The following is an 11,221-nucleotide window of genomic DNA, read 5'->3' as shown; positions in this document are numbered from 1 at the left end:
ATTAGTAGCTTTACATTGAAAATAACAACTTGTAAACTTTTTACAAGTTGATTTGACTATTTTTTTTTTATCACTTTTCAACACAATTTCTATTTTGTTCCTTAATGCCCCAAGGACATTATTTAACATTTCCCAAAAATTAATAGAAATTTATTTATATCAATGTAAACCATTTCTTTCACTATTAATGAATTTAAAAATGAATAGAAAAGGAAGGGGAGTATCACGTGGGACAGATACGAGAGAAAGGAGTTCTTAATTCCTAATATACTTAATATACTTGAGGCAAGGGAGTCAACATAGTAAATATGCATTAATACTAAGGTCTTTTTAAAAGTAAGAGTCTTTAACCACAAATCACAATGAATTTAAAGCATGATAAACACAAAAAAAAAAAAAAAAAAAAAACTAATTTCTTTACATTTTTTTATCACTAGTATTAAAATGTGTAAATTTTCAAATAAAATCAATTGATCAAACAAAAAATAAAACTATACAAATATTTATTCCTTTAAAAAAAATACAAATATTTATTTTAATTAGTTAAAAGTAGCATTATGTTAAATAGCAAAAAGTTCAAGCCCATGTATCTTCTCTTGCATCACAATCACAACCCAACGTTTTCTATAATATAAGCAAAGGGCAATAATGTCAATTTGTCCTTCTGATTATCTAGGGTCTTTCTTCTACACCGCAAACATATGAATGACATGGTGGCTTGACACAGCAGTGAGAAGAATTTTTTCATCTATTCATCTTGTTTCGTATTATTGAAAGAAAAAAAAATTAGGAGAAAAATCAGATATATGTATATATATAATTATAATCAAATTTATTATTCAGATGGAAACCTTCATCTGTATTTTCATGTGTCTGAAACTAAACAATAAATTAATAATAAAATCAACACAATTTGGAAACAGTAACAAAACCATAGCCCTACAATTCTCAGAAGATATCAATGAATCGAAAAATAGAAAGAGCGAGAGAGAGAGAGAGAGAGAACCTGACGTTATTGAATCAGTGGTTAGTTTAAGCACCGTATAATACGATACAATTAGCAAAGGATTGTTTCTTGAATTTGAATTCAGATCAATAATCTTTGAATCGGTTTGTGAAAGTCCGATTCTATGCTAAAGTCGATGAAATTGCTAGAGGATAGACAATCTCGATAGATTGTTTTGAGAATGTGAAAGTAGACTTTGTAATGAGAAATTGCAATTGGGCTTTGCCCAATATGCTCTGGAAAATTATTGTTCATTTGTTTAGACAGCAAAACACATGCTCCCTCCGTCCCAAAATGTATGACGTTTTAAACATTTCACACCTATTAATAAATGCAATTAATATTATGTGGAAAAGATATATTATGAGTTATATTATAAAATTGTCCTCACAGTAGTATGTCTATAAGCGCTGGTGCATTATCCCACGAAATGCTTCTCGAGCCATACAACATTATTGATCCAAAATACGTGTTGTAGCAAAGATTTTGAAATATGCATCAGACAAAATTTCTCATGCCTGAATATTTTACCTTCCGAACTCCAAAACTACATAATTCAATGCACAAATTGAACAAAACTATTGAAAAAAGTGTGATCTTCGCAAAAATTCAATCGCCGGTAGGTGTCCCTCCAAGGCTAACAACAATTAATCATGGTTATAATCATATTCTATGAAGTCGGTATACATTGGAGAGCCGCCATCCTCTGCTAGGTGAAGAAGGGAAAAACATTCATCACAAAAATAACAAGGGTTGTCTGGTGTCCATTTGTCATCCACAGTGACCTTCGTAGCTCTGAATATTTTGCAAACACCACATTTCTGAAAACGTATCTTCAGTTGAAAAGTGACAATTGGATAAACAGCCCAATTCTGTACATCATCGGCATGAATTAACCTCATATCTCGTATTACTAAGGTATGGGTACAGTCACCCTGCAAGTAGACAGAGAACGAGCCACATTAAAGATCCAATTTCTAAGAAAACAATTATCAATTTGGCCACATCAAACACCATCGTAGTTAGGGCTCAATGAAAATGCAGCCCCTTTCAAATTTGCTAGTGCTAAATAAGTAATCTCCTTTTAATTTATATATTGGCCAATGATGGTGTTAGGAACCAATTTTCAGAAGCAGTAAAAAATAAACAAATATGTTGAATAAGTATGTAATATTGAATGATCAGCGGAAATGGAATATTTACAGATTCGAGGAAATAGAACCCTAAACTGCCCAGAGCGTAGCTCCTATAGGAATATCTAACTGCAAAATTCTTAGGATACTCTCTGAACCCACATCTTCATTCCTTATACTATGGACAAACGGTTACAACCTCACTTCTCTAATCCACGTCACCATTTTACCTAAGAGTCACCCCTTTTTCCCTCTTTTACCCCTCCTAGAGTAAACTCTCCACGCTATGGGCTTATTTGGATCCAATATGAACCAAGGGCCCAAGCTGATCAGAAAAGGATCAGCATATATTATGCCTTGCATAGTCACTTCACTATGACTACTTTTTTTATGGTCTCATTCTTTCACGATGGCTAGTTGGCTACTCACTTAGAATATGTTGAGAGTTCGTTAGCAATAGATGAGAGGAAGGGGGGAGGGAGAGGAGAATCCCCAACAATGTTTGCAAGTGTTTTTGGATGGGAGGAGAAAACAAGACTTATGACTAGTATTCTCTTTGTTTTGGGAGTATTATAAAAATATGGAAAGGATTTAGAGAATTTTTCAAAACCCTCCAAAGTTTCCCAATTTTTTTTAACCCCCAAAATTAAAGAAAAATAAAGACATGCAAGGTGGGGGTTGTCCCCTCCCCTCCTCTCTTTTCCTCTGCCCTCCCTTCCTCTTGTAACTTCCCAACAATGTCTTAAAGAACATGTCTATCTAAAGAGAACTTACATCTTGATCTAGCGTCAGTTATGGATGCTAAACCATTTTGTTTAAAGGTAGCGCAGAGCACACAACAAAACGTATGGATTCTTTACTATGTTTGATGCAAATTAAAAATAAAACAGAACACGGCATAAAGTAAAAAATATGAAACCTTGATTACACCAAAATTGATGAAACCAAACAAAACACTCAGAGTTGTACGGAACAGGTTGTTACAATCCATTTTATCATTGCATCAAACATTACTGAAGTTTTTCCTTTTCACTTGAGAGGCATTGTACTATTGAAAAATAGGAGAACCTCAGCCAAACTTCTCTTTCAATTACCATGAGACAAACTTCATAAGCAGTGCCACATTTAAAGCAAAAAATTTTAAAAATGGAAAATCTAAAGGCAACAACAAAACAATAAACCTAGATAAAAGAATGTACCTGATGACAATAAAGGTATCCAGCACCAAGCCGAAAGCCTAAATCACAAAAATGTATCTTGTGCATCTCAAAAGATGCAAAGCGAGGCAAGTGTGATACAGATGCTTCCCCTACAATTGCCTTTTGTTTCTGCTGTAGTTCCCCATTTATAATATATTCCCATTTCTTCTGTGCCTCTTCCTTGGAGTTTTGAAGCCAATCGAGTATGGGTCTGGTCAAATCAATAGCAGATGGATCCCTCAAATCAGTGTAAAATACATCCTGCAAGAAACTGGTTTTTTGTCAGATTCGATGAAGAAATAGTCATCTCGTCACAAGAGGGACTATAGGCGCATACCTCAATTAGAAAATAACCAGAAGGGTCATGTTGGCCTGCCTTTTGCATAACCTGGTCCGTTGAGCAATTGATCTTGTCCCTCAATACAGATAAGTTCTGCCCACCAAGAACTAACAGCTCTTGGGTCTACCCAAAAGAAAAAGAATAGAGGTCCTATATGTTAACTTTGATGGTAGTAGTTATCCAAAATGAACTGAATTATTATTTTCAAAATTATGTAGGCATGACATTGAATACCTTTTTTTTGGCATTGGATAGCTTGACACCTTTTCGAAAATTATGGAAAATCTCGACAGAGAGAACAACTTCTGAATCCTGCACAGGTATGTGCTCCTGAAGACCCAGTGTGTTGACCTTTCTGGCGGAACTTGTGGACCTAAGAGACATCATCCTTTGAGTTTTGATTGATTTGTTGGCAGATTGATTGATCCTGCAATCAGGACTAAAGAAAGATAGCTGAATTAGATTAGATAGATGTTATCTTACACATAATAAAATGAATGAATATTAAGAATACTAACTGAAATGAATGAAGTCTGACTTGTGCCTTATCTTCCTCCTGCTTCTGTTTGATTCTGACAACCTCCTCCACCTTTTCTTTACAATTACTCTGCAGCAGCAAATATAATAATTAACAGAGAAGAGAAGAGAAGCATAAAATAAATAAATGGTTTTAGAGAGAGAAGAGAGAGTTAAGTAACATAACATACATCAAGAATGGGTTTATTTGTTAGACGAGACTTTCTCCTGAATTGCTTCTTCTGACCCCGGCAACCAAATTCAATATTCAATCTATATTGTTCAGAACAACTACATCCATCATAATCAGTTAATGATATCAGAGAATAAAAAAGAAGAGGGGAAGTGAAGTGACTAACTCTGCATTAGGAGGATCTTGATTGTTGTCTCTACCTTGAAAGACTTGTTTCAAAGCCATGTCCATTAAATCGTCCTCTGTAAAAACTTTAAGATCATCGACGCTGATATCATGATTCGAATCAGGTGGTAATTCGGATTGGAGAGAGTGAAGTTGAGTAAGAATTGAATCTTGAAAAAGAGGAACCCTAACAATTGGGCCAGACATATTGGAGACGTAAATGGGTCCACCCCTTGGAATTGAGATTGAAGGATCATCAATTGAAAATTCTAATTCCAATTCATCATCATCCATTATTCTTATTCTTGTCGCTTACGCCGCAGACAGACCCCAAAAAAGAGAAAGGGAAGGAAGGACTCTAGTTTCTTCTACACAAAAACAACATACTGCATCATGAAATAACAAAGAAAGCTCAGAACAAATCTTATCTCAAAACCAAGTGCACTAGAAGAAACCTCTAAAATAAGCGTGTTGTCACGACCCAAAATTCAATATCGTGACCGGCGCACGAACTAGAGCATCCTAGTCCGGCAAGCCTATTGACTACACTTGACAAACTATAATTTAAACAATTTTCAAATTGACTTTCACTTAAAATGATATCCACTGAAAATTCGACAGAATATCCTCTATATTTTGAATACTTTCCAAGATATGAATTCTGTCTATATACTTGTATTATCAACAGAATCTCAAAGTGACATAACTAGATGTTTATACAACTCAAAACAAAACATTTTTCAACTACCAATAGCTGCAGATACATCGACCATTCAGTTTATACATAGAGGAGACCTACCAAAAGAATGACATTGACAGATCTTTAACTCTGCTACAAGCTTTCTACGCACTTGACTTTGAATCTGAAAAAAAATGTAAGAAAAAGGGGTAAGTCATAAAGACTTAGTGAGGAGACAACAATCACCACCAACTAGAAGGGAAACACACATGGTAGAGATAAAATCTGTTACATCACTCTTCATCCTTCATAGCAGTACAATCATCATTTGTCTTGGTGTATCTTAATAGAATCTAGTGAATAATATAACAATAATGATAAACCTCTTCATAATAGTTTTATCTTTAAATTACCAACATTTGTGACACATAGTCAAGACTTCAACCTCCTAAACATCGTCGAAATCAATTAAGTTCATAACTTTACTATTCCTCGCATTATCTACCAAGTTACCAAGTCTAAATCTTAACAACTTACCAAGTCTAAATCTTAACTAAGCCTCCATGATATCATCAACTATGATGGAACATATTTACACATGGCTAACAATGTCCTTATATGATCAAACTCAAATTGAATTCTGCCTCTAACAAATTCTTGTAATTCTTTAATTACAGGCCCATTCAATTTTGCTAAATGAGCAAGACTACTCGTGAACTTTCTACTTAAATTATCTACAACAACAATTGCCTATCTAAGGTTATATAGGTCCGTGAAATCTAATATTTTTATGTTCAAGAGAGTTTCATCCACCTTCTTTGTATTAAATTTTAAAAAAATCGATACTGAAAGATATACTTTAGACCATCTTGATTGGTATAAATCTCACAAGTCTTACCATATAGATTATACCTCAAAATTTTAAGAGAAAAAATACATCATTGTTACCATACTACAATTATGCGTAGGATAGTTTGGATCATTACTTTCTTAACTCTTGGAATAAACAAGAATGTCATCTATGAACAATATCATAAATTGATCTAAGAATGATTTTAAACTCGACTCATTAGATCCATAAAAGATGTTGGAGAATTAATAAACTCAAAAGGCATAACCAGAATTTCAAATGCTCGTAGCGTGTGCAAAAAGTTTTCTTTGATACGCTCCAACTTAATCTTCAACTAATGATACCCAACCCGCAAATCAATCTTGGAAAAACAGTGAGTTCCTTGAAATTGATCCAACAACTCGTCAATATAGAGTAAACAACATTTACTCTTTACTACCACCTTTGTCAATTTCCTATAAGTTACAAATGATCGCACTGATCCATCCTTCTTCTTTACAAACAATATCAGTGTTTCTCAATGAAAATAATTTTGGCAATTAAAGCTCTTATTGAGAAAAATCTTGTCGTTGATCCATTAACACCTAAAGTTTTATTAGGCCAAATGCTAAAGAGGTTTAGATATGGGCTGAGTGTTATGAACCAAGTCTATAGAGAATTCAATCTCACTACCAAGCGGAAATCCAGGAAATTCTTCAGGAAAACATTAGGAATTCCACACGCTTTTATAACTTTATAATTCTTCCTTACTCACTTCTATATCCTTAATCAAGACCAATTATCCTTGACAACGTCTTTTCAATAACTTGTTAGATCCTAAATTTGAGTAATATGGTACCTAACCAGGTTTTCCTCAAAAAGATAAAAATGACTACCCAACATCTCAACTTTCACTACCTAGTTATAATAGACTAAGGTGGCATGCTGGAAGGACAACCAATTCACACTCAAATCCTATCAAAAATCTATATTAAAGCTAATGTTGTTCATACAAGACTAGCTAATGGTTGTGTCATAGCTGCCAAGACTTTTGACCTACTTAACCATATTAAACACAAAATTTACTATCTTTGAAACAATTTCAAGAATGGAACCAACTATTGCAGAACCAAAATTACTCTAGCGGAGAGTGGATTATATATATGATCCATGATCTAATCTACGACTCTGCATAGTGCCTAATAATCTATCTATTAGATCCATCTTTTGTGATATTGATCTTTAGTGTCCCAAATGACCAAATATAACTTCACCATCATGCTAAGAATAATCAATGTATAATCATTCAACTCATTTCTTGTGAGGGTCCTGTTTACTACCTCCCTTACACTTGTGTTGCCTAATCTAAAGTGCCAAGCTCGAAACCTCCGCAAAGTAACACAATTAGATCCAAAACCACAAATCCAGTTAAGTATTCTTTTAATCCTCTAATCAACCACATGACACACATATCTTCTATGATAGGGTGAGGAGCGTTCATTGAAAGCTCGATAAGACAGGTTTTGTACTCTGAAACTGACATGGACTCGGTTTGTTTCGATCTTTCAAACTCTTGAGAGAAACCATCTCCAACACTTTCTAGAAGAAAACGAGTCATAAACACTTGATATGTCTCCCTTCATTCCAACAGAGGTTATCCTGCTTGTTTTCACATGCAAATGTATCAAACTAGTCATACCATGCTTTCCAACTTATATTATGTCAGATTTACGTCCTTTTAAGCACCTTTAAAGGAGAGCATTATAATTCCATTCATAACCTATCTTGACCGTCAATAAGTGTATACCTGCACACATAATAGACGTATAAAAGATAAAGGTTTAAGTTGCACGAATGTTTGCTACATCAACATTGATCTCTCTAGATGGGTTATCGACTGCTAGTCACCGTGACTAAATTCTTGAGGTCATCAAGATTTGTTTGCCTTAGATTATCATGTTTCTTCCTCACGGCAACCGCGACAAGTTGACGCGAAACCCGTGGCAAAATTCGCCTTCCTATAGAAACCTCAACACTAACTACTTTTACATAAGCTACACGTCCATCAACATGAACGCCATAAGTACGGACCAAACCACAACCTCTTTGACTAGGGCCTTAAGGTTTGGACAGTAAACCCATAAGGAATTATCTTCCCCCTAGTGGTGATCATAAAATTGGGTGACATCCTCACCGAATGAAAGAAAATTGACCAAAATTAGGACAAGACAACAAACAAAGTAAGACCAATCAAAGACCAAAAGAAATAACAAGATTGGACAACAAATGACACTACCATAGGATGCAAATAGATTTTTGCAAGTAAATGGTGCCGCAGTTCACAATTTACTAACAAGAATCTATTTTCATTCTATGTCTGCAGCTAGTAGGACCTACAACCAGAGCTCTGATACCAACTTTGTCACGACCCAAAATTCAATATCGTGACCGGCGCACGAACTAGAGCATCCTAGTCCGGCAAGCCTATTGACTACACTTGACAAACTATAATTTAAACAATTTTCAAGTTGACTTTCACTTAAAATGATATTCCACTGAAATTTCGACAGAATATCCTCTATATTTTTGAATACTTTCCAAGATATGAATTCTGTCTATATACTTGTATTATCAACAGAATCTCAAAGTGACATAACTAGATGTTTATACAACTCAAAACAAAACATTTTTCAACTACCAATAGCTGCAGATACATCGACCATTCAGTTTATACATAGAGGAGACCTACCAAAAGAATGACATTGACAGATCTTTAACTCTGCTACAAGCTTTCTACGCACTTGACTTTGAATCTGAAAAAAAATGTAAGAAAAAGGGGTAAGTCATAAAGACTTAGTGAGGAGACAACAATCACCACCAACTAGAAGGGAAACACACATGGTCACGATTATTTATTTTTCTCAAATCTAATTTTTAACTAACAAGGCTAGTAACTGTATAAAAATATAATAAATTCACAATCAAGTGTACCATGAGAATTCATAAAACTTTGTAATTTTATCAAACCAAATAAGACTATATCAAAATTTCAATGTCGTCAAGAGGTGAAACCAAATCCACAACTTTAAAGAAAATATATAAATCGATTATAATGAAAAGGAATCGAGATAATCAAATCCAAATAGAATATAAAAATCGGGCTTAATGAAATGGAATCAAAATAATCACTTCAAAGAAAATATAAAATCATATTCAATTTCATAATACCAAAATAATCAACTTTAAATAAAGTATAGAAATCTAACTTTAGTGAAAATACTCAAATGGGTGAATCGAGAACTAGCTCCATCTCGTTGATAGCCCTCTCCTCCTAATGGTGGCCTTTCCATGGGGCGGCTCCATCTAACGGATAGCTCTTTTCTCTCGACTCAAAACAAAGTGTAAAACATTTTCAATTAGGGAGTTTACCTCTCATTGATAGCCCTCTCCTCCTAATGGCAGCCTTTCCATAGGGGCGGCTCCATCCAACGGGGTAATTCTACCTGATTGAAATCACATACTAGGTGCACCTAGGTCGTCGTCATTATAGCCGTAATTTTCAAAACCTCATTCTTAAAACACATGTCTAAAACCATATTTTGCAACATAACGAAACTTATATCAACATACATTCATCAAAACTCAATCGAAAATCTACCACTTGTAGTCATAAGTAAATCCAAATCAAATCCACATCGAGTACATATTAATACCAACATCTTTGAAAAAAACACAATTCCAAAACCATGCTTTAGAACATATCAAAACTAGTCAACACTAGTGCACAAAATATATGAAATCAAATCTCCATTTCAAATCCAAAACTTTATAAATCATAAGTAGCGTCAAAGTGAGTATATATTAATATCGAAAATTCCCAAAAACATATATCTCAAAACCGTATTTCTCCATATCTCAAAACTCATGTCATAGTATATGCAATCAAACCTCTATCTCAAATCATTTTAATCAATAAGTCATAGATAAATCCAAATAGAGACCATAATAATATCGATGACTTTAAACATAAGTATCAATGAGAAGAAAAAAATGTTCAAAGGGTGTGTTCCCCATTTTTATAAACACTTTAACATAGAAAATTATCAAAATATCAATAAATCAACTCACAGTTATGACGAATCAACTAAGTGTGCTCTCCAATCACTCAGGGAGAAGCATGTGAAGCATCCGACGCCATATCTGAGCATATATAGATTTCTATCAAAATTTAGAAGCTTATTCATAACAGTAGAAACCATTAAATCCTCTAATATATATACTCTAATCTCTAAAACTTATATCTAACAACCCAATCATGCTTAAGTATACACTAATTGGAAGATAAGTTGATAAATATACCTTAAAGAGCCTCAATGAGAAATTACCAAGAGTGGGTACTATTCTCTTCTTAGAACCCTAACCCCAATCTCCAAAATCAAACCCAAATCTCACTTGTACTATGATATAGCTTAGCTTTGTTGTATAATTTCTCTTATGGGTGCTTGATTTGTGAAATAAATTTCATGAGTTGAAAGAAAATTGGAGAAGGAAGAAGTGAAGGAAAAGAGGAACAGAGAGGGTGCCGAGGGAAGTGGAATGGAAAACAAAATGAAAAGAGTGAGTATGCTGTAGAAAGTTCCACCGTGTTCTATTTTATTTTTTTTAACATGATTACTTAACTAATTTTTTTATTTTTTTATTATTATAATATAATATACGTGTTTGAGTGAAACGGTGCGTTTCACGTGTGAATAGGTCAGGCCAGACCAGAGTATGCTTTGAAAGGTCTGAGCCTAGCCTATGATAAATTTGTAGGCCTAACCTAAAGTCTTTCGTTAGAATCCACTAATTCATTAAAATTCACTAAACAATTTTCTAAAAAATTCATCCATTAAGTATAAATTCATCTGATCTATCCATTATTAGATTATTAATGGATGGATGTTCATCCGATCCATATAGTAAAGTTGTATTTTTTTTATGACTTCAATCCAAATTAATTTTATGTAACAAGACCCAATACTTGTATATTTAGCCCAATTATTTTTTTGTAGAAGCCCAACGAATTTAATAATTCAGAAATAATTAATATTATTAATTCAATAATTAAAAATGTGATGGTAATGGCATTCGGTGGTTAACGGGTCGCCGACAATTTTGT

General features: G+C 33.9%; 1 protein-coding gene across 17 annotated transcripts; it reads right to left on the bottom strand.

Moving 5' to 3' along the window:
• Positions 1 to 1,352: 1,352 nt before the first annotated feature.
• LOC25483006 (snRNA-activating protein complex subunit) lies at positions 1,353 to 10,691 on the bottom strand. 17 transcript variants are annotated; one of them, XM_024773645.2, is made up of 13 exons: positions 10,420 to 10,691; positions 10,189 to 10,260; positions 9,490 to 9,646; positions 8,810 to 8,873; positions 7,807 to 7,867; positions 5,352 to 5,415; positions 4,554 to 4,938; positions 4,386 to 4,485; positions 4,197 to 4,285; positions 3,913 to 4,117; positions 3,676 to 3,801; positions 3,339 to 3,599; positions 1,353 to 1,941 (listed from the first exon to the last, which is right to left on the bottom strand). In XM_024773645.2, exons 7-13 carry the CDS (start codon positions 4,844 to 4,846, stop codon positions 1,654 to 1,656), a joined length of 1,362 nt encoding a protein of 453 aa, XP_024629413.1. In that variant the 5' UTR covers positions 4,847 to 4,938; positions 5,352 to 5,415; positions 7,807 to 7,867; positions 8,810 to 8,873; positions 9,490 to 9,646; positions 10,189 to 10,260; positions 10,420 to 10,691; the 3' UTR covers positions 1,353 to 1,653. The 17 variants fall into 17 exon arrangements, with proteins under 17 accessions (XP_024629413.1, XP_024629270.1, XP_024629612.1 ...); XM_024773502.2 differs by lacking the exon at positions 7,807 to 7,867; XM_024773844.2 differs by lacking the exon at positions 7,807 to 7,867 and having other exon boundaries at positions 4,554 to 4,920.
• Positions 10,692 to 11,221: the final 530 nt, after the last annotated feature.

This window comes from Medicago truncatula, chromosome 1, assembly GCF_003473485.1.
Source record: "Medicago truncatula cultivar Jemalong A17 chromosome 1, MtrunA17r5.0-ANR, whole genome shotgun sequence".
Classification (NCBI taxonomy): Eukaryota; Viridiplantae; Streptophyta; class Magnoliopsida; order Fabales; family Fabaceae; genus Medicago; species Medicago truncatula.
This window is presented reverse-complemented; position numbering and strand designations above follow the sequence as displayed.

What these genes read in the sequence shown, in the direction of transcription:
- LOC25483006 (XM_024773645.2), bottom strand. Translation starts at nt 4,846, where the DNA reads ATGGATGATGATGAATTGGAATTAGAATTTTCAATTGATGATCCTTCA. An exon ending in CAAGATCCTCCTAATGCAGA is followed by an intron (nt 4,486 to 4,553) that starts GTTAGTCACTTC and finishes TGATGGATGTAG; the next exon opens with TTGTTCTGAACAATATAGAT. An exon ending in GTCAGACTTCATTCATTTCA is followed by an intron (nt 4,118 to 4,196) that starts GTTAGTATTCTT and finishes ATCTTTCTTTAG; the next exon opens with TCCTGATTGCAGGATCAATC.